This window comes from Oncorhynchus tshawytscha, unplaced genomic scaffold (assembly GCF_018296145.1).
Source record: "Oncorhynchus tshawytscha isolate Ot180627B unplaced genomic scaffold, Otsh_v2.0 Un_contig_14872_pilon_pilon, whole genome shotgun sequence".
Classification (NCBI taxonomy): Eukaryota; Metazoa; Chordata; class Actinopteri; order Salmoniformes; family Salmonidae; genus Oncorhynchus; species Oncorhynchus tshawytscha.
This window is the reverse complement of record NW_024609581.1, coordinates 32,388-60,000: the sequence shown is the minus strand read 5'-3', so window position 1 is coordinate 60,000 and position 27,613 is coordinate 32,388. Positions and strand designations below refer to the sequence as shown.

Here is a 27,613-nt window from a genome sequence, read left to right as displayed (position 1 = left end):
TAGTGCACTATAAAGGAAATAGGGTTCAATAGTAGTGCACTATAAAGGAAATAGGGTTCAATAGTTGTGCACTATAAAGAAAATAGGGTTCAATAGTAGTGCACTATAAAGGGAATAGGGTTCCATTTGAGACACAAGTTAATGTTGGCAGGTGTGTTCACTGCACCCCCAAGGACCATAAAGACAACAGCAGTGTTGACCCTGCCTGGATATTCATCTCTTTCCCCTGATCAACAGTCCCTGTCTCTGTTCAAGTCAGCCATGTCAGTTTCCTCAGAAGGAACTGAAGCTGAATACATCTTCCGTTGTGCATTGATCACTTCTAAAAAGGCTGACAGATAATGGTGTTGGTTGGTTGATACAGTAAGTCTTGATCATAAAGGCAGATGGTGTTTTGTGATGGTCACACTTTCCACTAAGTTTGATTCATAAATCTTTCATGTTGCATAGTGTGTAAATACTGTACTAAAAACAACATGGCAGCATTAAATCATATACACTACAGCAAGATGTTTTTTTATTCCTTTGAAGTTTGACTGACTACATCAAACACATTTCCTGCTTTCCCCATCACCCCTCTAGACACCCAAGCAGCTGCCACACACACACACACACAGCTCTTTTGGAGAAACACTGGGTTAATTAAGGAAACCATCTCCATTGCAATCTTTCCAACGAGACATGTAGACATACATAAATCGCCTTGATGCCTTATACAGCTCGAAGCCAACAGTCAGCACTCAGCCAGGTTCTGAGAGATGGAAATAGGATGTTCAATATGATTCTCTTAGCACTGAATGATAAATCAGAGTAATCTGGAGACTGAAGCCTGACTTCTGAAAGGTGAATAAGAATTTGCTTGATGACCAACTGCTGGAGCTTTTCATGAATATTTTTCCAGTGGCTGGTTTCCCTCAGTGAGGCTTGAGTGAATACTGAGTTATAAACTCAAAATAATAATAAGTGTATCACCTTATGAGAAGTATAGGGTGTCTTGCCTGGCATGTAGGTTTTAATTTTATCTTCATTTAACAAGTCAGTTAAGAACAAATTGTTATTTTCAATGACGGCCTAGGAACAGTGGGTTAATTGCCTGTTCAGGGGCAGAACAACAGATTTGTACCTTGTCAGCTCGTTGTCAGCTCGTGCTGGCTCGTTAAACATGCAAACTTTCAGTTACTAGTCCAACGCTCTAACCACTAGGCTACCCTGCCGCCCCAAGCTAGATGGCCCCAAGCTGGGTTGATCCTAGCTTGAAATATATGTTTAATTGCTACACAAATCTCCCATTGACATCAATGAATATCATGATGTTTGTACATTCATTTTAGAATTTTTCACAATGAGAACTCCTTAGATGACAACCCCACACCCCTAGTTACAGTTGTTGATTTAATAACCTATTTATGTTTAATGTCCAGTAGTAGTACTCCACCCAACCTTCCATCCACCCACCCACCAACCCACGGAGCTGACCCAGTGATATCTTCTCCCCAGAGTCTGCAGGCAGTAGGAAGACAAGCAGGGCCAAGGTGGAGATGAGAACACATGGGATGAGGAGGTTGAGGCCATAGTAGAGGGTACGTCTACGCATCACCACAGTAAAGGTTACGTCAGGGTAAGGCTCCTTACAACAGTCGTAGAAGCGCTCGTTTCTGCGCCCCGGCACCTCTGTATCATACACCAGGAAGACAACAATATAGGAAGTCAATTACAGTTTGAGTACTCAATCTGGGTTGTGATGATTTGCAGTAATGGGTGTCTTTTTTCCCCCAGGCAAATGAATGGTGTTTCACAATAAGGAAACCTTTGTAAGTTAAAGGTATTGGGAGTTTGACCCTGAATCAAATGATCCTGTTAGTTTTCATCAGTTCCCCATCACAGTAATAGAGTCTGCCATTTTTTAATAAGCAGTCCAACATGCAAGAAAAACTATATTCAGCACTGGGATGGCATTTCATTAGAACCCCTCTCTTGTAAACACATTAGTCAATTTGCCAGGGATTCCGTAGAAGCCAATATCACTAAAGATCTGTACTGCTGAGGAAAAGCCTTTAAAATGAATTCTCCTATTTTATTTAAATGTGATCAATCATACATACAGGATCTAGCTTTTATAGTTTGACGATCGAGTTTGAAAGTTAAACTCAAAATTTAAAAAAATATAGTCTGGGTATATTTGTGAGTTATCCCAAACTTCCATGCTTGTTCAAAACAGTTATTGTAATCATTTGATGTAATATTGTAATTTAGAGACTTTTGTCCAAAACAGATACTGTAAGAAGAATAACGGTATATGGCCCAAACAGGACTGGCAGCACAGTCTTCCAAACAACCTTGCCATCAGAACCCAGGTTTTGTGATGACAATATCTTGTCCAATACTGGCCAGCCACTAACTCTTACCGACTAGGTCCCACTCTCCGTTGGGGATGTAACCTGTGATATCTGCCTCGATCATCTGTAGGTCCAGAGACCAGCCCCCATAGGTCCAAGAGCCAAATTTCAGGTCACACCTCTGGAGATCAAAGGGAAACCAGCGCACATCGATGTAGCAGGTGCTCTTGAAGATGCCTGTGTTGGAACGAGGAGAGGAGAGAGAAACATGAGGAGAGAAAGAGAGGGGGATAAATGGGAGAGATGGAGAGAGAGAGAGAGAGAGAGAGAGAGAGAGAGAGAGAGAGAGAGAGAAACAAAATTTAGAGCTAGAGAGATCATTTTCAGAGGGTATAAAGATATGAAAGACAAAGTCCTATACACCACAACAACAGTAAAGACAATCCTATACACCACAACAACAGTGAAGACAATCCTTTACACCACAACAACAGTCCTATACACCACAACCACAGTAAAGACAGTCCTATACACCACAACAACAGTAAAGACAGTACTATACACCACAACAACAGTAAAGACAATCCTATACACCACAACAGTCCTATACATCACAACAACAGTCCTATACACCACAACAACAGTGAAGACACCACAACAACAGTAAAGACAATCCTATACACCACAACAGTCCTATACACCACAACAACAGTCCTATACACCATATCAACAGTAAAGACAGTCCTATACACCACAACAACAGTAAAGACAATCCTATACACCACAACAGTCCTATACACCACAACAACAGTCCTATGCACCACAACAACAGTCCTATACACCACAACAGTCCTATACACCACAACCACAGTAAAGACAGTCCTATACACCACAACAAATGTAAAGACAGTACTATACACCACAACAACAGTAAAGACAATCCTATACACCACAACAGTCCTATACACCACAACAACAGTCCTATACACCACAACAACAGTCCTATACACCACAACAGTAAACAACAGTCCTATATACCACAACAACAGTAAAGACAGTACTATACACCACAACAGTCATATACACCACAACAACAGTAAACAACAGTCCTATATACCACAACAACAGTCCTATACACCACAACAACAGTAAAGACAGTCCTATACACCACAACAACAGTCCTATACACCACAACAACAGTAAAGACAGTCCCATACACCACAACAACAGTAAATACACTCCTATGCACCACAACGACAGTAAATACAGTCCTATACACCACAACGATAGTAAAGACAGTCCTATACACCACAACAACAGTAAAGACAGTCCTATACACCACAACGACAGTAAAGACAGTCCCATACACCACAACAACAGTAAAGACAGTCCCATACACCACAACAACAGTAAAGACAGTCCTATACACCACAACAGTCCTATACATCACAACAACAGTCCTATACACCACAACAACAGTAAAGACAGTCCCATACACCACAACAGTCCTACAGTACAACAACAGTCCTATACACCACAACAACAGTAAAGACAGTCCTATACACAACACAACAAACAGTAAAGACAATCCTATACACCACAACAGTCCTATACACCACAACAACAGTCCTATACACCATATCAACAGTAAAGACAGTCCTATACACCACAACAACAGTAAAGACAATCCTATACACCACAACAGTCCTATACACCACAACAACAGTCCTATGCACCACAACAACAGTCCTATACACCACAACAGTCATATACACCACAACCACAGTAAAGACAGTCCTATACACCACAACAAATGTAAAGACAGTACTATACACCACAACAACAGTAAAGACAATCCTATACACCACAACAGTCCTATACACCACAACAACAGTCCTATACACCACAACAGTAAACAACAGTCCTATATACCACAACAACAGTAAAGACAGTACTATACACCACAACAGTCATATACACCACAACAACAGTAAACAACAGTCCTATATACCACAACAACAGTCCTATACACCACAACAACAGTAAAGACAGTCCTATACACCACAACAACAGTACACCACAACAACAGTAAAGACAGTCCCATACACCACAACAACAGTAAAGACAGTCCCCATACACCACAACAACAGTAAATACAGTCCTATACACCACAACGATAGTAAAGACAGTCCTATACACCACAACAACAGTAAAGACAGTCCTATACACCACAACGACAGTAAAGACAGTCCCATACACCACAACAACAGTAAAGACAGTCCCATACACCACAACGACAGTAAAGACAGTCCCATACACCTCAACAACAGTAAAGACAGTCCTATACACCACAACAACAGTAAAGACAGTCCTATACACCACAACAACAGTAAAGACAGTCCTATACACCACAACGACAGTAAAGACAGTCCTATACACCACAACAACAGTAAAGACAGTCCTATACACCACAACAACAGTACAGACAGTCCTATACACCACAACAGAGAACTCAAATCAGAGAAATAGGGATGAGTGCCCAGTAATCTATCATGAGAAAGACAGGCATAAAACATCTTCATCTTTATTAAAGAAAACTATTAGAGGATGAGAAAACAACTCTCTGGCGGGAGACAAAGGCCATAAAAGAGAAGGCAGTGCAAAATGGTTTTCCATTTACATGCAATGGAGACCGGCCCACGAAGACAAACGCCCCAAAATGTCATTTGGTTCTGAACACTGATCTTCTCTACACCGTTTCTGCCTGCCTCTTCACTCATACTGCTCAACCATTGTGGTCTTACCCGATGACTTTCTTGTGCAGTAAAGCATTGATAAAGCTTTGTGCCATAATGGTTTGTCTGATTGAACAAGTGTTCATTTTGAAAAGTTAGGAAGCAATTTGTCCACAACGCCACTATCAATTCAGAGGAAATCTAGTAATGAGCTATTTCCAGCCATATATTTGGATGCTACATAGACCCAGTGTTGTCTTACAGTAAGGGAAACGTAAGAGGGAACAGAACAGTAATCACCCACACTGACAGGTTGAGGACGTACTCACATGGTAAACGCACGTGTCTGTCAGTCTCTCTCTGTGTGTGTGTGTGTGTGTGTGTGTGTGTCCGAGGAGCGGAGTTGATAAGACAGTGTCATGGCTCTTTTGACGCTGTGTGTCTTGATAGTTCTGGTTCAGTAAGGGCTTGGTCAGACAGCACCTACTCTATAGTATATTAAGGGGCTTGGTCAGACAGCACCTACACTACAGTATATTAAGGGCTTGGTCAGACAGCACCTACTCTATAGTATATTAAGGGGCTTGGTCAGACAGCACCTACTCTATAGTATATTAAGGGGCTTGGTTAGACAGCACCTACACTACAGTATATTAAGGGTCTTGGGCAGACAGAACCTACACTCAGAGCCGGGCGGCCCTATATGTAACGAATGTCGTCGGGATAAGGAGAAGAGGACCAAGGTGCAGCGTGGTAAGTATTCATAATATGTTTAATAAATACGAACACTAGAACAAAAACAACAAACGAACAGTTCCGCAAGGTGCAATACACAAAACAGAAAACAACTACCCACAAACACAGGTGGGAACAGGCTACCTATGTATGGTTCTCAATCAGAGACAAAGATAGACAGCTGCTTCTGATTGGGAACCATACCAGGCCAAACACAGAAATACAAAACATAGAATGAAAAACATAGAATTCCCACCCCAACTCACCCCCTGACCAAACCAAAATAGAGACATGAAAAGGAACTAAGGTCAGAACGTGACAGTACCCCCCCCCCCAAAGGTGCGGACTCCGGACGCAAAACCTGAACCTATAGGGGAGGGTCTGGGTGGGAATTTCACTGCGGTGGTGGCTCTGGTGCGGGACATAGACCCCACTCCACCTTAGTCTTGGCCCACTTAGGTGGCGCCTCTGGAGTGGCGACCCTCGCCGCCGACCCCGAACTGGGGACTCTTACCGCGGGCCCCGAATAAAAGGGAGACTCTGGTGGCTCCGGACAGGGGGGAGACTGACGGCTCCGGACAGGCGGGAGACTCTGGCGGCTCCGGACAGGCGGGAGACTCTGGCGGCTCCGGACAGGCGGGAGACTCTGGCGGCTCCGGACAGGCGGGAGACTCTGGCGGCTCCGGACAGGCGGGAGACTCTGGCGGCTCCGGGAGACAGGCGGGGAGCTCTGGCGGCTCCGGACAGGCGGGAGACTGGCGGCTCCGGACAGGCGGGAGACTCTGACGGCGCCGGACAGGCGGGAGGCTCTGGCTCTGGCTGACAGGCGAGCGGCTCCGGAGTGACGGGCGGCTCTGGCGGCTCCGGACTGACGGACGGCTCTGGCGGGTCCGGACTGACGGACGGCTCTGGCGGCTCCGGACTGACGGGCGGCTCTGGCGGCTCCGGACTGACGGGCGGCTCTGGCGGCTCCGGACTGACGGGCGGTTCTGGCAGCTCCGGACTGACGGGCGGCTCTGGCAGCTCAGGACAGACTTGGTTCTGGGAGCAGGCACAGGACTCACCAGGCTGGGGAGACATACAGGCGGCCTCTTCCTTGGCCGAGGCACCGGATGCACTGGGCCGTGGAGGTGCACTGGAGGTCTCGAGCAACGAGCCTGCACAACCTGTCTTTACTTGATCCCCCCTGTAGCCCGGCAAGTGCGGAGAGTTGGAACAGACTGCACTGGGCTGGGCTGGCGAACCGGGGACACCGTGTGTAGGGCTGGTGCCGTATAACCCGGGCCGAGGAGACGCACTGGAGACCAGATGCCCTGAGCCGGCATCATCCCTCCTGGCTCAATGCCCACTCTAGCCCGGACGATTCGAGGAGCTGCGATGTAGCGCACCGGGCTATGCGTGCGCACTGGGGACACTGTGCGCTTCACCACATAACACGGTGCCTGCCCGGTCACTCTCTCGCCATGGCAAGCACGGGGAGTTGGCTCAGGTCTCCTACCTGACTTCGCCAATCTCCCCGTGTGACCCCCCCCCATACATTTTTGGGGCTGCCTTGCCAGCCGTGTTCCCTCAAATCGCTGGCTCCCTCTACCTGCTGCCTCCGCTCTCCTGGTTGCCTCCACCTGTTCCCATGCGAGGCGATCCCTTCCAGCTAGGATCTCCTCCCATGTGTAGGAACACTTCCCGTCCAGAATGTCCTCCCATGTCCATGAGTCCATTCCACGCTGCTCCTAGTTACCACGCTGCTTGGTCCTTTTTTGGTGGGTAGTTCTGTAACGATTTTCGTTGGTGGAAGGAGAGGAGGACCAAAGTGCAGCGTGGTACGTATCCATAATACCTTTTAATCAAGAATGAATACAAAATACAAAAGAACAAGAGAATAAATGAAAACCGAAACAGTCCCGTATGGTGCAAACACTGAAACGGAAAATAACTACCCACAAACCATAGTGGGAAAACAGGCTTGAGCTCAGTATGGTTCTCAATCAGAGACAACGATTGACAGCTGCCTCTGATTGGGAACCATACAAGGCCAAACACATAGAACTACAAAACATAGAATGCCCACCCCAACTCACGCCCTGATTAACCTAAAACAGAGACATAAAAAAGGAACTAAGGTCAGGACGTGACAATGTAAGTGAATTGCAGGAACAGCAATCAGGTAAACATGTGTTCTCTCCTCTCCAAGTTTATCAGCAAATAACAGTAACGTTAAGTTGATGTGCTAGCTTGCAGCGCATCTCTCTATAGTCTGTCTGTCTTGCTAACCTAGCTGGGCAGTGCATCTCTCTCTAGTCTGTCTGTCTTGCTAACCTAGCTGGGCAGTGCATCTCTCTCTAGTCTGTCTGTCTTGCTAACCTAGCTGGGCAGTGCATCTCTCTCTAGTCTGTCTGTCTTGCTAACCTAGCTGGGCAGTGCATCTCTCTCTAGTCTGTCTGTCTTGCTAACCTAGCTGGGCAGTGCATCTCTCTCTAGTCTGTCTGACTTGCTAACCTAGTTGGGCAGTGCATCTCTCTCTAGTCTGTCTGTCTTGTTAACCTAGCTGGGCAGTGCATCTCTCTCTAGTCTGTCTGTCTTGCTAACCTAGTTGGGCAGTGCATCTCTCTCTAGTCTGTCTGTCTTGCTAACCTAGTTGGGCAGTGCATCTCTCTCTAGTCTGTCTGTCTTGTTAACCTAGCTGGGCAGTGCATCTCTCTCTAGTCTGTCTGTCTTGCTAACCTAGCTGGGCAGTGCATCTCTTGTTCTGTCTGTGTCTTGCTTGCTTGCCAGCCACTTCCAGGGCTGTGTTCTGCTTTGTGCCTGACAAAAGTGAGAGTGAAATGCAACTATTTATTATGTTTGATAAACTCCAACGGGCAATGCTGTTTATAAACTGCAGCTCGGAAAAGATAACCGTGTCGCGCGTGAACATCAGTTCATAAGCGAGTGCACAAAATGAAACTTGTGCTTTCCAGCAGCAACCTCTGTGCTAACACTGACCCAGTACAGCCAGCTTCAGCAAATACTAACACAGACCCAGTACAGCCAGCTTCAGCAAATACTAACACAGACCCAGTACAGCCAGCTTCAGCAAATACTAACACAGACCCAGTACAGCTGGCTTCAGCAAGTACTAACACTGACCCAGTACAGCCAGCTTCAGCAAATACTAACACAGACCCAGTACAGCTGGCTTCAGCAAGTACTAACACAGACCCAGTACAGCCAGCTTCAGCAAATACTAACACAGACCCAGTACAGCCAGCTTCAGCAAATACTAACACAGACCCAGTACAGCCAGCTTCAGCAAATACTAACACAGACCCAGTACAGCTGGCTTCAGCAAGTACTAACACAGACCCAGTACAGCCAGCTTCAGCAAATACTAACACTGACCCAGTACAGCCAGCTTCAGCAAATACTAACACAGACCCAGTACAGCTGGCTTCAGCAAGTACTAACACAGACCCAGTACAGCCAGCTTCAGCAAATACTAACACAGACCCAGTACAGCTGGCTTCAGCAAATACTAACACAGACCCAGTACAGCCGGCTTCAGCAAATACTAACACAGACCCAGTACAGCCGGCTTCAGCAAATACTAACACAGACCCAGTACAGCCGGCTTCAGCAAATACTAACACAGACCCAGTACAGCCAGCTTCAGCAAGTACTAACACAGACCCAGTACAGCCAGCTTCAGCAAGTACTAACACAGACCCAGTAAAGCCAGCTTCAGCAAATACTATGACAGACCCAGTGGAGAGAACTTGATCTGCGCCTAAGTCGGGGACAGACTCTTGACCAGAGACAAATGACAGTTTTGGAGGCTGAAAGAAAGAGATTGCAGGATGTCCTTACATGTTTAATAAGTATCACCTAATCTCTGGCTGAAATAAACCTAGCATTCTCAGGGGTTCATCAGACAAACTCTTCCAACCAGATAATGGAAACTTCCTAAAATAGGTTGAATTACTGGCAAAATTTGACCCCGTTATGGAAAATCATCTTAACAAAATTAAAGATGGAGAGACACATGCTCATTACCTTGGGAAGCGCACACAGAATGAGATGATACAGACTGTGAGTGACAAGATTCTGGAAGCAATAGTGACTCAAGTAAGAGACTCAAAGTACATCTTCATTATCTTGGACTGTACACCTGACATTAGTCACCAGGAGCAAATATTCATTATTCTGAGAAGCGTGGCTTTAAAGGGAAAGCCAGAGATCAAGGATGACTTCCTCGGCTTTGTGAATGTTGAGGTTACAACAGGCTTGGATCTGTCCACTGTCATCTTAGATAAGCTGAACGAGCTCAAGATTCCATTTGAAGATTGCAGAGGGCGAGCTTATGATAATGAGACCAACAAGAAAGGCAAGCACCAAGGAGTAAAGCCAGACTGCAAAAAAAATCCCAGAGCCGTGTTCATCCCATGTGGAGCACATACTCTAAACCTTGTCATTGCAGATGCTGCCAAATCTTCAAAAGATGCAGTTGGGTTTTTGGGCATTAGTGAAAGATCTTCACCTTCTTTTCAGCTGGCACACAAAGATGGAGTGTTTTGAAGAAACACGTGAACATAACTGTGAAGTCTGATAGTGACAAGATGGGAGAGTAGGTTCCAAAGTGTTCATGCAATCAGGTATCAGGCTTCTGAGGTTCGGGAGGCATTACCGGAAGCCAGACAGACGATCAACAATCCTGTGGAGGCACGAGCACTTGCAGAGGAAGTTGGGTCCAACCGCTTCTTGATTTGCTGTGTCGTATGGTGTGAGATACTAACAATGACAAACAAGGTGAACAAGCTCCTCCAATCCCCCTCAATGCAGTTGGAGGTCACAGTAAATGTAATCTCAAAGGCAAAGGCCTCCCTCACTACATACTGGGAAACTGGATTCTCTGAGGCCCAGACAACAGCCAAATGCATTTGTGAAGAAATGAATGTGGAGGCTGTTTTGAAAGATGAGAGACTGGGAAACAGCAAGAGACATTTCAGCTATGATGCTCCTGATGAACCAGGGACTGATGCACTGAAAAACCTTGATGTCAACTACTTCAACATTGTGGTTGAGTCTGCTGTGACATCCATGGATGAGAGATTTAAAACACTCAACAAGGTGAAAACCAAATATGGAGTGCTGCTGAACTTCAGCACTGCCTCTCAGATGTCCAGTGAATCTTTAAAGGCTCACTGCATGGAAGTTGAAAACACTCTAACCTTCAGAGATGTCTGTGACATCAGTGGAATGGATCTGGCACATGAGATTCAGAATGTACCTGATCTGCCATCAGACAAGATGACTGACTGCCTTTGAGCTGCTTTCCTGTCTCTGTGAGAACAACCTTGAGGAACTCTATCCTAACCTTTTCAAAATGAAAGCTCATCAAAAGCTACCTGAGGTCTTTCATGTCACAGGAAAGTTTGAGTGGTCTGGCCATCATGAGTATAAATCATGACGTGGGGAATCACATGTCCTATGATGACATTGTTGATGATTTTGCCTCAAGAAAGTGCAGAAGAGGAATATTTTGATGGTAAGATTTTAATTAAAACATAAAAATGTTTACACACTTAACATTTCAGATTTTATAGCAGATGTGCATTTATGTAAATAACTGTGTAACTATGTGAGATAGTTTCTCAATTTCTTCCAGACAGACTGGTGTCCAGACAGACTGGTGTCCAGACAGACTGGTGTCCAGACAGACTGGTGTCCAGACAGACTGGTGTCCAGACAGACTGGTGTCCAGACAGACTGGTGTCCAGACAGACTGGTGCCCAGACAGACTGGTGTGGTGTCCAGACAGACTGGTGACTGGTGTCCAGACAGACTGGTGGTGTCCAGACAGACAGACTGGTGCCCAGACAGACTGGTGTCCAGACAGACTGGTGTCCAGACAGACTGGTGTCCAGACAGACTGGTGTCCAGACAGACTGGTGCCCAGACAGACTGGTGTCCAGACAGACTGGTGTCCAGACAGACTGGTGCCCACTGGTGCCCAGGTGCCAGACAGACTGGTGCCCAGACAGACTGGTGCCCAGACAGACTGGTGCCCAGACAGAAAAAGACTGCCCAGGCTGTGCCCAGAGGGAACCAAAGTTAATCACATAGCTGTATACAGTTGAAGTCGGAGGTTTACATGGTGCCCAGACAGACTGGTGCCCATGCGAATGCTGAAAATGCCCAGGCTGTAGAGGGAACCAAAGTTAATCACATAGCTGTATACAGTTGAAGTCGGAGGTTTACATACACCATAGCCAAATACATAACATTTTTCACAATTCCTGACATTTAATCCTAGTAAAAATTCCCTATCTTAGGTCAGTTAGGATCACCATTTTTTTTAAGAATGTGAAATATAAGAATCATAGTAGAGAGAATGATTTATTTCAGCTTTTATTGCTTTCATCACATTCTCAGTGGGTCAGAAGTTTACATACACTCAATTAGTATTTGGTAGCATTGTTTAACTTGGGTCAAACGTTTCAGGTAGCCTTCCACAAGCTTCCCACAATTAGTTGGGTGAATTTTGGCCAATTGCTTTGGATGGGCCAACTTTGGAAGTATGCTTGTGGTCATTGTCTATTTGGAAGACCTATTTGCGACCAAGCTTTAACTTCCAGACAGAGGCTTCAGATGTTGCTTTAATATATCCACATAATTTTCCCTCCTCATGATACCACCTATTTTGTGAAGTGCACCAGTCCTTCCTGCAGCAAAGCACCCCCACAACATGATGCTGCCACCCCCGTGCTTCACAGTTGGGATGGTGTTCTTTGGCTTGCAAGCCTCCCTCTTTTTCCTCCAAACATAACGATGGTCTTTATGGCCATTATGGCCATTTTTGTTTCATCAGACCAGAGGACATTTATCTAAAAAGTACGATCTTTGTTCCCATGTGCAGTTGCAAAACGTAGTCTGGCTTTTTTATGGCGGTTTTGGAGCGGTGGCTTCTTCCTTGCTGAGCGGCCTTTCAGGTTATGTCGAAATAGGACTTGTTTTACTGTGGATATAGCTCCTTTTAACCCTGTTTCCTCCAGCATCTTCACAAGGTCTTTTGCTGTTGTTCTGGGATTGATTTGCACTTTTCACACCAAAGTACGTTCATCTCTAGGAGACAGAATGCAGCTCCTTCCTGAGCGGTATGACGGCTGCGTGGTCCCATGATGTTTATACTTGCGTACTATTGTTTGTACAGATGAACGTGGTACCTTCAGGCGTTTGGAAATTGCTCCCAAGGATGAACCAGACTTGTGGAGGTCTACAAGGTCTGATTTCTTTTGATTTTCCCATGATGTCAAGCAAAGAGGCACTGAGTTCAAATCAAATCAAATTTTATTTGTCACATACACATGGTTAGCAGATGTTAATGCGAGTGTAGCGAAATGCTTGTGCTTCTAGTTCCGACAATGCAGTAATAACCAACAAGTAATCTAACTAACAATTCCAAAACTACTGTCTTATACACAGTGTAAGGGGATAAAGAATATGTACATAAGGATATATGAATGAGTGATGGTACAGAGCAGCATAGGCAAGATACAGTAGATGGTATCGAGTACAGTATATACATATGAGATGAGTATGTAAACAAAGTGGCATAGTTAAAGTGGCTAGTGATACATGTATTACATAAGGATGCAGTCGATGGTATAGAGTACAGTATATACGTATGCATATGAGATGAATAATGTAGGGTAAGTAACATTATATAAGGTAGCATTGTTTAAAGTGGCTAGTGATATATTTACATCATTTCCCATCAATTCCCATTATTAAAGTGGCTGGAGTTGAGTCAGTGTCAGTGTCAGTGTGTTGGCAGCAGCCACTCAATGTTAGTAGTTGGCTGTTTAACAGTCTGATGGCCTTGAGATAGAAGCTGTTTTTCAGTCTCTCGGTCCCAGCTTTGATGCACCTGTACTGACCTCGCCTTCTGGATGATAGCGAGGTGAACAGGCAGTGGCTCGGGTGGTTGATGTCCTTGATGATCTTTATGGCCTTCCTGTAACATCGGGTGGTGTAGGTGTCCTGGAGGGCAGGTAGTTTGCCCCCGGTGATGCGTTGTGCAGACCTCACTACCCTCTGGAGAGCCTTACGGTTGTGGGCGGAGCAGTTGCCGTACCAGGCGGTGATACAGCCCGCCAGGATGCTCTCGATTGTGCATCTGTAGAAGTTTGTGAGTGCTTTTGGTGACAAGCCGAATTTCTTCAGCCTCCTGAGGTTGAAGAGGCGCTGCTGCGCCTTCTTCACGATGCTGTCTGTGTGAGTGGACCAATTCAGTTTGTCTGTGATGTGTATGCCGAGGAACTTAAAACTTGCTACCCTCTCCACTACTGTTCCATCAATGTGGATAGGGGGGTGTTCCCTCTGCTGTTTCCTGAAGTCCACAATCATCTCCTTAGTTTTGTTGACGTTGAGTGTGAGGTTATTTTCCTGACACCACACTCCGAGGGCCCTCACCTCCTCCCTGTAGGCCGTCTCATCGTTGTTGGTAATCAAGCCTACCACTGTTGTGTCGTCCGCAAACTTGATGATTGAGTTGGAGGCGTGCGTGGCCACGCAGTCGTGGGTGAACAGGGAGTACAGGAGAGGGCTCAGAACGCACCCTTGTGGGGCCCCAGTGTTGAGGATCAGCGGGGAGGAGATGTTGTTGCCTACCCTCACCACCTGGGGGCGGCCCGTCAGGAAGTCCAGTACCCAGTTGCACAGGGCGGGGTCGAGACCCAGGGTCTCGAGCTTGATGACGAGCTTGGAGGGTACTATGGTGTTGAATGCCGAGCTGTAGTCGATGAACAGCATTCTCACATAGGTATTCCTCTTGTCCAGATGGGTTAGGGCAGTGTGCAGTGTGGTTGAGATTGCATCGTCTGTGGACCTATTTGGGCGGTAAGCAAATTGGAGTGGGTCTAGGGTGTCAGGTAGGGTGGAGGTGATATGGTCCTTGACTAGTCTCTCAAAGCTCTTCATGATGACGGAAGTGAGTGCTACGGGCGGTAGTCGTTTAGCTCAGTTACCTTAGCTTTCTTGGGAACAGGAACAATGGTGGCCCTCTTGAAGCATGTGGGAACAGCAGACTGGTATAGGGATTGATTGAATATGTCCGTAAACACACCGGCCAGCTGGTCTGCGCATGCTCTGAGGGCGCGGCTGGGGATGCCGTCTGGGCCTGCAGCCTTGCGAGGGTTAACACGTTTAAATGTCTTACTCACCTCGGCTGCAGTGAAGGAGAGACCGCATGTTTTCGTTGCAGGCCGTGTCAGTGGCACTGTATTGTCCTCAAAGCGGGCAAAAAAGTTATTTAGTCTGCCTGGGAGCAAGACATCCTGGTCCGTGACTGGGCTGGATTTCTTCCTGTAGTCCGTGATTGACTGTAGACCCTGCCACATGCCTCTTGTGTCTGAGCCGTTGAATTGAGATTCTACTTTGTCTCTGTACTGACGCTTAGCTTGTTTGATAGCCTTGCGGAGGGAATAGCTGCACTGTTTGTATTCGGTCATGTCACCAGACACCTTGCCCTGATTAAAAGCAGTGGTTCGCGCTTTCAGTTTCACGCGAATGCTGCCATCAATCCACGGTTTCTGGTTAGGGAATGTTTTAATCGTTGCTATGGGAACGACATCTTCAACGCACGTTCTAATGAACTCGCACACCGAATCAGCGTATTCGTCAATATTGTTATCTGACGCAAAGTTTGAAGGTAGGCCTTGAAATACATCCACAGGTACACCTCCAATTGACTCAAATTATGTCAAATAGCCTATCAGAAGCTTCTAAAGCCATGACATAATTTTCTGGAAGTTTCCAAGCTGTTTAAAGACAGTCAACTTAGTGTATGTAAACTTCTGACCCACTGGAATTGTGATACATTGAATTATAAGTGAAATAATCTGTCTGTAAAGAATTGTTGGAAAAATAACTTGTGTCATGCACAAAGTAGATGTCCTAACCGACTTGCCAAAACTATATTTTGTTACCAAAAAATTTGGAGTGGTTGAAAAACGAGTTTTAATGACTCTAACCTAAGTGTATGTAAACCTCCGACTTCAACTGTAGGTTTTATTTTACTATATTGAGACATATAGCTGCAGCCATAGCCTATAGGCTTATGTTTACATTGTGTAGACAAAGCTAATTGTATAATATTGTGAGGACTGGACTAATTACCAGGCAGCAGAGCCAAAGCTCAGTGTTATATTTTGTTATTTTCTATATTTTCTATAATTTCTTATTTATGTTAATGTTAATATACACTTATCTTAAGATTCTATAGAAAATATTTTGTTAAATAAATATGGCTTGTTTATACCTCAGTCTGTTCTGTATAGGTCTACTTATTCTTAGACCGACAGATGGAGCAAACTGTTTTAAAGGAGGGAGGATTGTAGTGGGAGCACTGAGGTGTCAGGTGGGACTGTGTGGCAATGGTAAATGGTTTACATGTTCTCATGGGTCAGGTAGGAGGGCCCCTTAGCAGAATGTTGCTTAGGGCCCCAGGGAGGACAGGACCGGCTCTGCCTACACTACAGTATATTAAGGGATTGGTCAGACTTCACTTACACTACAGTATCTTCTCACTTCCCAGACCTCCGACAAAAGCAGAGTGAACCAGCAGAGTGAACTCAATCCTACGCATGTTATTATACAGAATGAACAGAGCCAATCTCATTCCTACACATGTTATACAGAATGAACAGAGCCAATCTCATTCCTACACATGTTATACAGAATGAACAGAGCCAATCTCATTCCTACACATGTTATTATACAGAATGAACAGAGCCAATCTCATTCCTACACATGTTATTATACAGAATGAACAGAGCCAATCTCATTCCTACACATAAGTATTCTACAGAATGAACAGAGCCAATCTCATTCCTACACATAAGTATTCTACAGAATGAACAGAGCCAATCTCATTCCTACGCATAAGTATTCTACAGAATGAACAGAGCCAATCTCATTCCTACACATAAGTATTCTACAGAATGAACAGAGCCAATCTCATTCCTACACATGTTATTAGAATGATATTCCTACACATGTTATATGAACAGAGCCAATCTCATTCCTACACATGTTATTCCTACACATATAGAATGAACAGAGCCAATCTCATTCCTACAGATTATGAACAGAGCCAATCTCATTCCTACACATAAGAATGAACAGAGCCAATCTCATTCCTACACATAAGTATTCTACAGAATGAACAGAGCCAATCTCATTCCTACGCATAAGTATTCTACAGAATGAACAGAGCCAATCTCATTCCTACACATGTTATTATACAGAATGAACAGAGCCAATCTTATGAACCAAGCAGCACTGATGTGGAATTAAAATGTAGAATGCATTTTAAACACATCACAAATTAACATCAATGCAATGGAGGAAACACTCGATGGATACGAAGTAATTAAATTAATAAAACTAGTTTGTTAGGGAATCAGACTGTCAGCCAAAGTAAAACAGAAACTGAAAAATACTTGCAGTTATTGTGTTGTCAGAAGACAAAATAAGAATGACAGTGTTGAAGATTGTAGCAACTGAAAAAAATCTACTTCTCACCCAACCACAGTTAAAAAGGTAGTTTAAAGGCCCAGTGCAGTCAAAAACGTGAATTTCTACTTTTTAAAAATATATATTTCCACACTATGAGGTTGGAATAATACTGTGAAATTGTGAAAATTATGAGAATGCCCAGAGTTTTTTTCAGAAGAGCTGTTTAAAAATACATTTCAGCCTGTTTTGGTGTTATGGAGTTTTGGCCTGCCTGGTGACATCACCAGGCAGTGAATTAGTTAATAGAACAATAAGAAAGAGAGTTCCAAACCTCTCTTGCCAATAGCAGCTAGTTTTCAGTTGTCCCCTCCCCACTCAGACCACTACCAGACAGTCCTAACTGAATTCTTACTTGAGAAATCTTTGCCCAGAAGCCATTTTTGTTTCTTTTTGACCAGTTTAATTGAAAACTATCACAATAAGTTACTTAATTGTTACCCAGAAATGATTTGATAGAGATAAAAACCTCTGAATCGGACCTTTAACATTGTGTTTTTACACCCACAGCTCCTTGGTAGAATGTTGCAATTCTATGAGATTTTACCACCTACTGTTCTCTTTGATATCTTCAGGGACTATGGTTGTCTCTCGAATGGCACCCTATTCCCTACATGTGATGTAGGCTTAGTCAAAAGTAGTGCATGTGAACTACATAGGGAATAGGGTGCTGTTTGGGACGCAGTCATGATGACATACATCATGAATGACTGAAGGGAAGTTACAGGAGGGTTGTCGGGTCTCTTGGGTGGGAGGAAAAGAAACGAGGACAAGCTAGAAAAGTAACAAATAAATTGATTTAATCTGCAGTGAAGTGGGACTAAAACTGGGGTGGTCTTGTATTGGTTGGAATGAAAGACAGCATTCTAATGATCTTCTTCGTCTTCTTTGTAATTCTTCTTACTATTACTATTCTGCACCAATTTCAGTCCCCCAGAAGTGTAGAAATAGACAGATAATAATGGGGCAACATTTAAGTAGTGTATTTTGTGATAATATGAAGACATGTATTTCAAAGCAATATTTCTCAACTGACAGAATGGTGCTAAATCTGCTTAGTACGAATATCAAATATCTGAAAATATTAGATTGGGTTAACGGGGTTCATTTCACTTACAGTATAAGTACTGTATAAAAATCCCACTCAACCAAAATCAACTGCATTTCTTTCCCACGCTGGGTTAAATGTTGAGAATGGTTTATTGTCATATCTGGACATATCTTTAAAACTATATTTTGGGTTACAATGGGGTACGACAGTTGAACTAAGCTCATGGGGCATTTATAAGTTATATTCTTAAATAATCAATGGGTACATATATTTATTTCATCAGTCCAAAAATGGATGTAGCTATTGCAGATTGCCCCGTTAAAGAACAGATGATCAATTGAACATAGTGGTAGAGCTTTCAGAATCATCTGATATCAAAGATGAAATTGGATTATGGTTCCGGGATGTTGGATGAAACAATAAATAAAGTGCTTTGAAAGCCAAAACATCCTTCCTACCACGATATTGATCTAATGACTGACTGTGCATTTGGCTTGTGCAGTGGAGGTCAGATAGTCTTAGCAAGACTATCCTCACGCTGTGGCATCATCTTCCCTGAAACCTGACATTAACTCAAGGTAACTGAAACGAGTAGAGTGAATCCAAAAATCATTCCTTACCCCAGGATACTTCAACGGGTCAATACATTTCTTCAAGCTGGGCTAAGGCGCGCTTGGGTACACTTTCTTTCCAGGAGTAGAGTGAAGTTAATGGTTAAGGTTATGATTGGAAGCTGATCCTGGACATGTACAGTGGCTTGCAAAAGTATTCACTCCCCTTGGCATTTTTCCTATTTTGTTGCAAACACATGTTATTTAAATTGTTTTTTTTATTTGGATTTCATGTAATGGACATACACAAAATAGTCCAAATTGCTGAAGTGAAATGAAAATAAATTACTTTAAAAATAATGAAATAAATTCCAAAAGTGGTGCGTGCGTATGTATTCACCCCCTTTGCTATGAAGCTCCTAAATAAGATCTGGTGCAACCAATTACCTTCAGAAGTCACATAATTAGTTAAATAAAGTCCACCTGTGTGCAATCTAAGTGTCACATGATCTCAGTATATATACATACATCTGTTCTGAAAGGCCCCAGAGTCTGCAACACCACCAAGCAAGGGACACCACCTAGAAAGTGGCACCATTAAGACCATGAAGACCATGAAGACCAAGGAGCTCCAAACAGGTCAGGGACAAAGTTGTGGAGAAGTAAAGCTCAGGGTTGGGTTATAAAAAATATCAGAAATGTTGAACATCCCACGGAGCACCATTAAATCCATTATTAAAAAATGGAAAGAATATGGCACCACAACAAACCTGCCAAGAGAGGGCTGCCCACCAAAACTCACAGACCAGGCAAGGAGAGCATTAATCAGAGATGCAACAAAGAGACCAAAGATAACCCTGAATGATCTGCAAAGTTCCACAGCGGAGATTGGACTTTCTGTCCATAGGACTACTTTAAGCTGTTCACTCCACAGAGCTGGGCTTTACGGAAGAGTGGCCAGAAAAAAAGCCAATGCTTAAATAAAAAAATAAGCAAACACGTTTGGTGTTCACCATTAGGCATGTGGGAGACTCCCCAAACATATGGAAGAAAGTACTCTCGTCAGATGAGACTAAAATGTAGCATTTTGGCCATCAAGGAAAACCCTATGTCTGGCACAAACCCAACACCTCATCACCCCGAGAACACAATCCCCACAGTGAAGCATGGTGGTGGCAGCATCACGCTGTGGGGATGTTTTTCATTGGCAGGGACTGGGAAACTGGTCAGAATTGAAGGAATGACAGATGGCACAAAATACATGGAAATTCTTGAGGGAAACCTGTTTCAGTCTTCCAGAGATTTGAGACTAGGATAGAGGTTCACATTCCAGCAGGACAATGACCCTAAGCATACTGCTAAAGCAACACTTGAGTGGTTTAAGGGGAAACATTTAAATGTCTTGGAATGGCCTAGTCAAATCCCAGACCTCAATCTAATTGAGAATCTGTGGTATGACTTAAAGATTGTTGTACACCAGCGGAACCCATCCAACTTGAAGGAGCTGGAGCAGTTTTGCCTTGAAGAATGGGCAAAAATCCCAGTGACTAGATGTGCCAACCTTATAGAGACATACCCCAAGAGACTTGCAGCTGTAATTACTGCAAAAGGTGGCTCTACAAAGTATTGACTTTGGGGGGATGAATCGTTATGCACGCTCAAGTTTTCATTTTTTTTTGTCTTATTTGTTGTTTGTTTCACAATAACAAATCTTCAAAGTGGTCGGCATGTTGTGTAAATCAAATGATACAAACCCCCCAAAAATCAATTTTAATTCCAGGTTGTCTGACAACAAACTAGGAAAAATGCCAAGGGGGGTGAGTACTTTCGCAACCACTGTACCTAGAGGAAGTGTTTTTTATTGTATTTTTGTTTCCCCTTTATTTAACCAGGTCGGCCAGTTGAGAACAAGATCTCATTTACAACTGCGACATGGCCAAGATAAAGCATAGCAGTGCAACACAAACAACAACACAGAGTTACACATGGAATAAAGAAACGTTCAGTCAATAACACAATAGAAAAGTCTATTATCAGCATATCGATTGCGCAACCAGGGGTGGAAAGACCTTGGATCATTGTTACTCTAACTTCCGCGACGCATATAAGGCCCTGCCCCGCCCCCCTTTCGGAAAAGCTGACCACGACTCCATTTTGTTGATCCCTGCCTACAGACAGAAACTGGTCTGACCAAGCTGACTCCACACTCCAAGACTGCTTCCATCACGTGGACTGGGAGATGTTTCGTATTGCGTCAGATAACAACATTGACGAAAACGCTGATTCGGTATGCGAGTTCATTAGAACGTGCGTTGAAGATGTCATTCCCATAGCAACGATTAAAACATTCCCTAACCAGAAACCGTGGATTGATGGCAGCATTCGTGTGAAACTGAAGGCACGAACCACTGCTTTTAATCAGGGCAAGGTGTCTGGTAACATGACTGAATACAAACAGTGCAGCTATTCCCTCCGCAAGGCTATTAAACAAGCTAAGCGTCAGTACAGTGCCACTGACACGGCCTGCAATGAAAACATGCGGTCTCTCCACTGCAGCCGAGGTGAGTAAAACATTTAAACGTGTTAACCCTCGCAAGGCTGCAGGCCCAGACGGCATCCCCAGCCGCGCCCTCAGAGCATGCGCAGACCAGCTGGCCGGTGTGTTTACGGACATATTCAATCAATCCCTATACCAGTCTGCTGTTCCCACATGCTTCAAGAGGGCCACCATTGTTCCTGTTCCCAAGAAAGCTAAGGTAACTGAGCTAAACGACTACAGCCCCGTAGCACTCACATCCGTCATCATGAAGTGCTTTGAGAGACTAGTCAAGGACCATATCACCTCCACCCTACCTGACACCCTAGACCCACTCCAATTTGCTTACCGCCCAAATAGGTCCACAGACGATGCAATCTCAACCACACTGCACACTGCCCAACCCATCTGGACAAGAGGAATACCTATGTGAGAATGCTGTTCATCGACTATACAGCTCGGCATTCAACAACATAGTACCCTCCAAGCTCGTCATCAAGCTCGAGACCCTGGGTCTCGACCCCGCCCTGTGCAACTGGGTACTGGACTTCCTGACGGGCCGCCCCCAGGTGGTGAGGGTAGGCAACAACATCTCCTCCCCGCTGATCCTCAACACTGGGGCCCCACAAGGGTGCGTTCTGAGCCCTCTCCTGTACTCCCTGTTCACCCACGACTGCATGGCCACGCACGCCTCCAACTCAATCATCAAGTTTGCGGACGACACAACAGTGGTAGGCTTGATTACCAACAACGACGAGACGGCCTACAGGGAGGAGGTGAGGGCCCTCGGAGTGTGGTGTCAGGAAAATAACCTCACACTCAACGTCAACAAAACTAAGGAGATGATTGTGGACTTCAGGAAACAGCAGAGGGAACACCTCCCTATCCACATCGATGGAACAGTAGTGGAGAGGGTAGCAAGTTTTAAGTTCCTCGGCATACACATCACAGACAAACTGAATTGGTCCACTCACACAGACAGCATTGTGAAGAAGGCGCAGCAGCGCCTCTTCAACCTCAGGAGGCTGAAGAAATTTGGCTTGTCACCAAAAGCACTCACAAACTTCTACAGATGCACAATCGAGAGCATCCTGGCGGGCTGTATCACTGCCTGGTACGGCAACTGCTCCGCCCTCAACCGTAAGGCTCTCCAGAGGGTAGTGAGGTCTGCACAACGCATCACCGGGGGCAAACTACCTGCCCTCCAGGACACCTACACCACCCGATGTTACAGGAAGGACATAAAGATCATCAAGGACATCAACCACCCGAGCCACTGCCTGTTCACCCCGCTATCATCCAGAAGGCGAGGTCAGTACAGGTGCATCAAAGCTGGGACCGAGAGACTGAAAAACAGCTTCTATCTCAAGGCCATCAGACTGTTAAACAGCCACCACTAACATTGAGTGGCTGCTGCCAACACACTGACACTGACTCAACTCCAGCCACTTTAATAATGGGAATTGATGGGAAATTATGTAAATATATCACTAGCCACTTTAAACAATGCTACCTTATATAATGTTACTTACCCTACATTATTCATCTCATATGCATACGTATATACTGTACTCTATATCATCGACTGTATCCTTATGTAATACATGTATCACTAGTCACTTTAACTATGCCACTTTGTTTACATACTCATCTCATGTGTATATACTGTACTCGATACCATCTACTGTATCTTGCCTATGCTGCTCTGTACCATCACTCATTCATATATCCTTATGTACATATTCTTTATCCCCTTACACTGTGTATAAGACAGTAGTTTTGGAATTGTTAGTTAGATTACTTGTTGGTTATTACTGCATTGTCGGAACTAGAAGCACAAGCATTTCGCTACACTCGCATTAACATCTGCTAACCATGTGTATGTGACAAATAAAATTTGATTTGATTTGATTTATATTCAGTGAGTGCAAATAAAGTAAGATTAGGGAGGTAAGGCAATAAATAGGCCATAATGGCAAAATAATTACAATTTAGCAATTAAACACTGGAGTAATAGATGTGCAGAAGATGAATGTGCAAGTAGAGGTACTGGAAGGAGAGTTTACAGTCTAACCAGACACCTAGATATTTGTAATTGTCCACATATTCAGAACCATCCAGAGTAGTGATGCTAGATGGGTGGGCAGGTGCGGGCAGCAATCGGTTGAAGAGCATGCATTTAGTTTTACTTGCATTTAAGAGCAGTTGGAGGCCACGGAAGGAAAGTTGTATGGCATTGAAGCTCGTCTGGAGGTTAATTAACACACAAAAGGGCCAGAAGTATACAGAATGGTGTCGTCTGCGTAGAGGTGGATCAGCGAATCACCAGTAATAAGAGCGACATCATTGATGTATACAGAAAAGAGAGTCGGCCCGAGAATTTAACCCTGTGGCACCCCCATAGAGACTGCAAGAGGTCCGGACAACAGGCCCTCCGATTTGACACACTGAACTCTGTCTGAGAAGTAGTTGTTGAACCAGGAAAGGCAGTCATTTGAGAAACCAAGACTGTTGAGTCTGCTGATAAGAATGTGGTGACCGACAGAGTCGAAAGCCTTGGCCAGGTCAATGAATACGGCTGCACAGTATTGTCTTTTATCGATGGCGGTTATGATATCGTTTAGGACCTTGAGCGTGGCTGAGGTGCAACCATGACCAGCTCAGAAACCAGATTGCATAGCGGAGAAGGTACGGTGGGATTCGAAATGGCCGGTGATCTGTTTGTTAACTTGGCATTTGAAGACCTTAGAATGGCAGGGTAGGATAGATATAGGTCTGTAACAGTTTGGGTCTAGAGTGTCTCCCCCTTTGAAGAGGGGATGACCGCAACAGCTTTCCAATCTTTGGGGATCTCAGACGATACAAAAGAGAGGTTGAACAGGCTAGTAATAGGGGTTGCAACAATTGCGGCGGATCATTTTAGAAAGAGAGGGTCCAGATTGTCTAGCCCAGCTGATTTGTAGGGGTCCAGATCTTGCAGCTCTTTCAGAACATCAGCTATCTGGATTTTGGTGAAGGAGAAATAGGGGAGGCTTGGGCAAGTTGTTGTGGGGGGTGCAGAGCTGTTGACCAGGGTAGGGGTAGCCAGGTGGAAAGCATGGCCAGCCATAGAAAAATGCTTATTGAATTTCTCATTTATCATGGATTTATCGGTGGCAGTGTTTCCTAGCCTCAGTGCAGTGGGCAGCTGGAGGTGCTCTTATTCTCCATGGACTTTACAGTGTCCCAGAACTTTTGGAGTTTGTGCTACAGGATGCACATTTGTGTTTGAAAAAGCTAGCCTTTGCTTTCCTAACTGCCTGTGTGTATTGGTTCCTAACTTCCCTGAAAAGTTGCCCATTGCAGAGGCGATTCGATGCTAATGCAGTACGCCACAGGATGTTTTTGTGCTGGTCAAGGGCAGTCAGGTCTGGAGTGAACCAAGGGCTATATCTGTTTCCTAGTTCTACATTTTTTGAATGGGGCATCCTTATTTAAGATGGTGAGGAAAGCACATTTAAAGAATAACCAGGCATCCTCTACTGACGGGATGAGGTCAAAATCCTTCCAGGATACCCGGTCCAGGTCGGTTAGAAAGGCCTGCTCGCTGAAGTGTTTTAGGGAGTGTTTGACAGTGATGAGGGGTGGTCATTTGTCCGCGGACCCATTACGTACGCAGGCAATGAGACAGTGATCGCTGAGACCCTGGTTGAAGATAGCAGAGGTGTATTTAGAGGGCAGGTTGGTCAGGATGATATCTATGAGGGTGCCTGTGTTTACGGATTTGGGGTTGTACCTGGTAGGTTCCATGATAATTTGGGTGAGATTGAGGGCATCTAGCTTAGACCCCAGAGCCAACTGAACAGGTCAAACACATAGAAGGTGAGCTTTTATGGTTCAGTGGAACTGACTTGGGAAAACAGAGTTAATATGGAAGGTATTGAATATGGATATCCAGGGATGGTACTTGAGCTATACTTACCTGGAGGCAAGTAGGAGCAGGACCCAGAGGAGTTGACCAACACATTGGTATGGAAGGTAGCATCAAACCTCTCGTCGGCACTATGGGAGAACATGGATGTGTTCAGTTAGTGGGCATTAGTGCAGTCGTTCCCAAACCCGCTCCTTGGGGATGCCCAGCCATCCCAAATACGAGTTACATTCCAAAACTACAGTAGCACAGCTGATTTAACAAATTATTGCTTTGCTGATTGGTTGACTAGTTGAATTAGGTGTGCTGATTGGTTGACTAGTGGAATTAGGTGTTCTGATTGGTTGACTAGTGGAATTAGGTGTTCTGATTGGTTGACTAGTGGAATTAGGTGTTCTGATTGGTTGACTAGTGGAATTAGGTGTGCTTGCACTGGAGCGGTTGGCAGGCCATTACAAGAGGGTTGGGAACCACTACATTAATGTATAGGCAGGCCCTTACAAGAGGGTTGGCAACCAATACATTAATGTGCAGGCAGGCCCTTACAAGAGGGTTGGGACCCACTACATTAATGTGCAGACTGCAACACAACAGTCTTTTATTGGTGTGGTAGTATGACCTTGAGCTGTGAAAACCACGATCATGAATCATACAGCTATAAATCACTAGAGCAACACAGACTGTTAATCAGGATGTAGTTCCACCTCCATTCATACTACTCACAAAGGATTACATGGCAAAGAAAATGTACTGTATCAATTCCATTACTGTAGCTGGTGTTAAAAAGTTAAAAAGATATGCCAGCCTTCGAAATGAGTATTCCTGCCTCATTATTTTCTAGGTTACCGTGTGATAGAAGACCTGAAGTATGGTTCCTTTGTTGCAGCATAGCAACAGCTACATTCCCCTAGAGATGGCCTAGTCAGTGTAGAGCTCTGTCTCTCGCAACACATAATGCACTCCTCCAACTGAACTCCCAAAGGTTTCAATAGGAATGGAGAAAGGTGAGCTCAAGTTAAAAGAGTTGCCGTTCCACGGGAGGCAAAGAGCCACCATAGTGGAATGTAATCGACTGGGGTGAAACTAAGGCTTTGTTCAGAAGAACAGTGACAGATAGGGACGAGAATGTTCTTTTCTGCATTAGGGGGAAACAGGCAGGGGGTTCTGCTGTTACCATTTTATTTACATTCATTTACATTTTCTTCACTGTGATTGTCCTTGAAGAAAGTTTATGAGGGTTAATGGTATACAATAGCATATGGAATTCTGCATTTTTGGTGAAATACTCTTTTGCTTTTTCTTACTTGACTTGCATGAAGAATAGCCTTGCTGGCCAGCCTTACTTAAAACGCACATCATTCTGTAAGCTCACGAGATCAGGCTGGCTCCTAAAGAAGCAGTTCATGCTATTATAATCTGTGTATTGTACATTTCCAATGTTAGGAAAATAGTTTATTTCTTCAAATCAACACGGTCATATGGCAATATGTTCAAAAGCATTTCATGTACAAGAGGTATGAGCTCAACACCTGTCTTACAAACTATATAAGTCCTGCTTCCACCTCATGCTAATACATTAGAGGCCATAGTAATGGAGTTGGCCAGCTGTATAGAGCAGGAATTGGTTATGGGGTCCAAGTAATGGGGTCCATTACTGGTATATTACTAACCTGTTATACAGCAGGATGTCTGGCTTCCAGATTTGGCTATCAGGGAATCTCACATTGGCCACCCCAGGGTACTCAGACTGATTCCACTGCAGGTAATAATCATTCCAGTACTGGAGAGAGAAACATAACTCACTCCTCATATTCTCACCACTCCTCCACACACGTTTTCAGATAAGCTAAGTCCATTAGTGGGAGGTTCTGTGGCCTCGCATCGCTTGTTGAACCTGATCACGGTTTGATAAACAAAGTATCCATCTATGCAGATGAATCTGAAAATGGAAATGGTCAAAGTTTTGTGGTAACTGGGGAAATCAGGCATTGCATAGCAACAATTGAGAAGCTGTTAATAAGGAACATATTTAAAGGGTATAAGAAGTGTAGGAGTGTTAATTATAGCTGTTTGTCATGACTAACTGTTTGTCTAAGGCACAGGCGGCTGCCGGAACCTTAATTGGGGGGGACAGGCTCATAGTAATGGCTGGAATGGAACAAATGGAATTTTATCGAACACATCAGACACCTGGTTTCCATGTGTTTGA

The 27,613-nt window shown here is 44.5% G+C and overlaps 1 protein-coding gene across 1 annotated transcript in view; it reads right to left on the bottom strand.

Moving 5' to 3' along the window:
* Positions 1–27,613, bottom strand: part of LOC112238458 (neuronal acetylcholine receptor subunit alpha-7-like) — a 49,039-nt gene that overhangs the window by 4,912 nt on the left and 16,514 nt on the right. Inside the window, exons 4-7 of the mRNA XM_024407038.2 lie at positions 27,075–27,184; positions 25,456–25,535; positions 2,406–2,573; positions 1,477–1,671 (exon numbers count right to left, since the gene is read on the bottom strand). Of these exons, the coding sequence (XP_024262806.2) occupies positions 1,477–1,671; positions 2,406–2,573; positions 25,456–25,535; positions 27,075–27,184 (553 nt within the window). The remainder of the gene's footprint in view (positions 1–1,476; positions 1,672–2,405; positions 2,574–25,455; positions 25,536–27,074; positions 27,185–27,613) is intronic.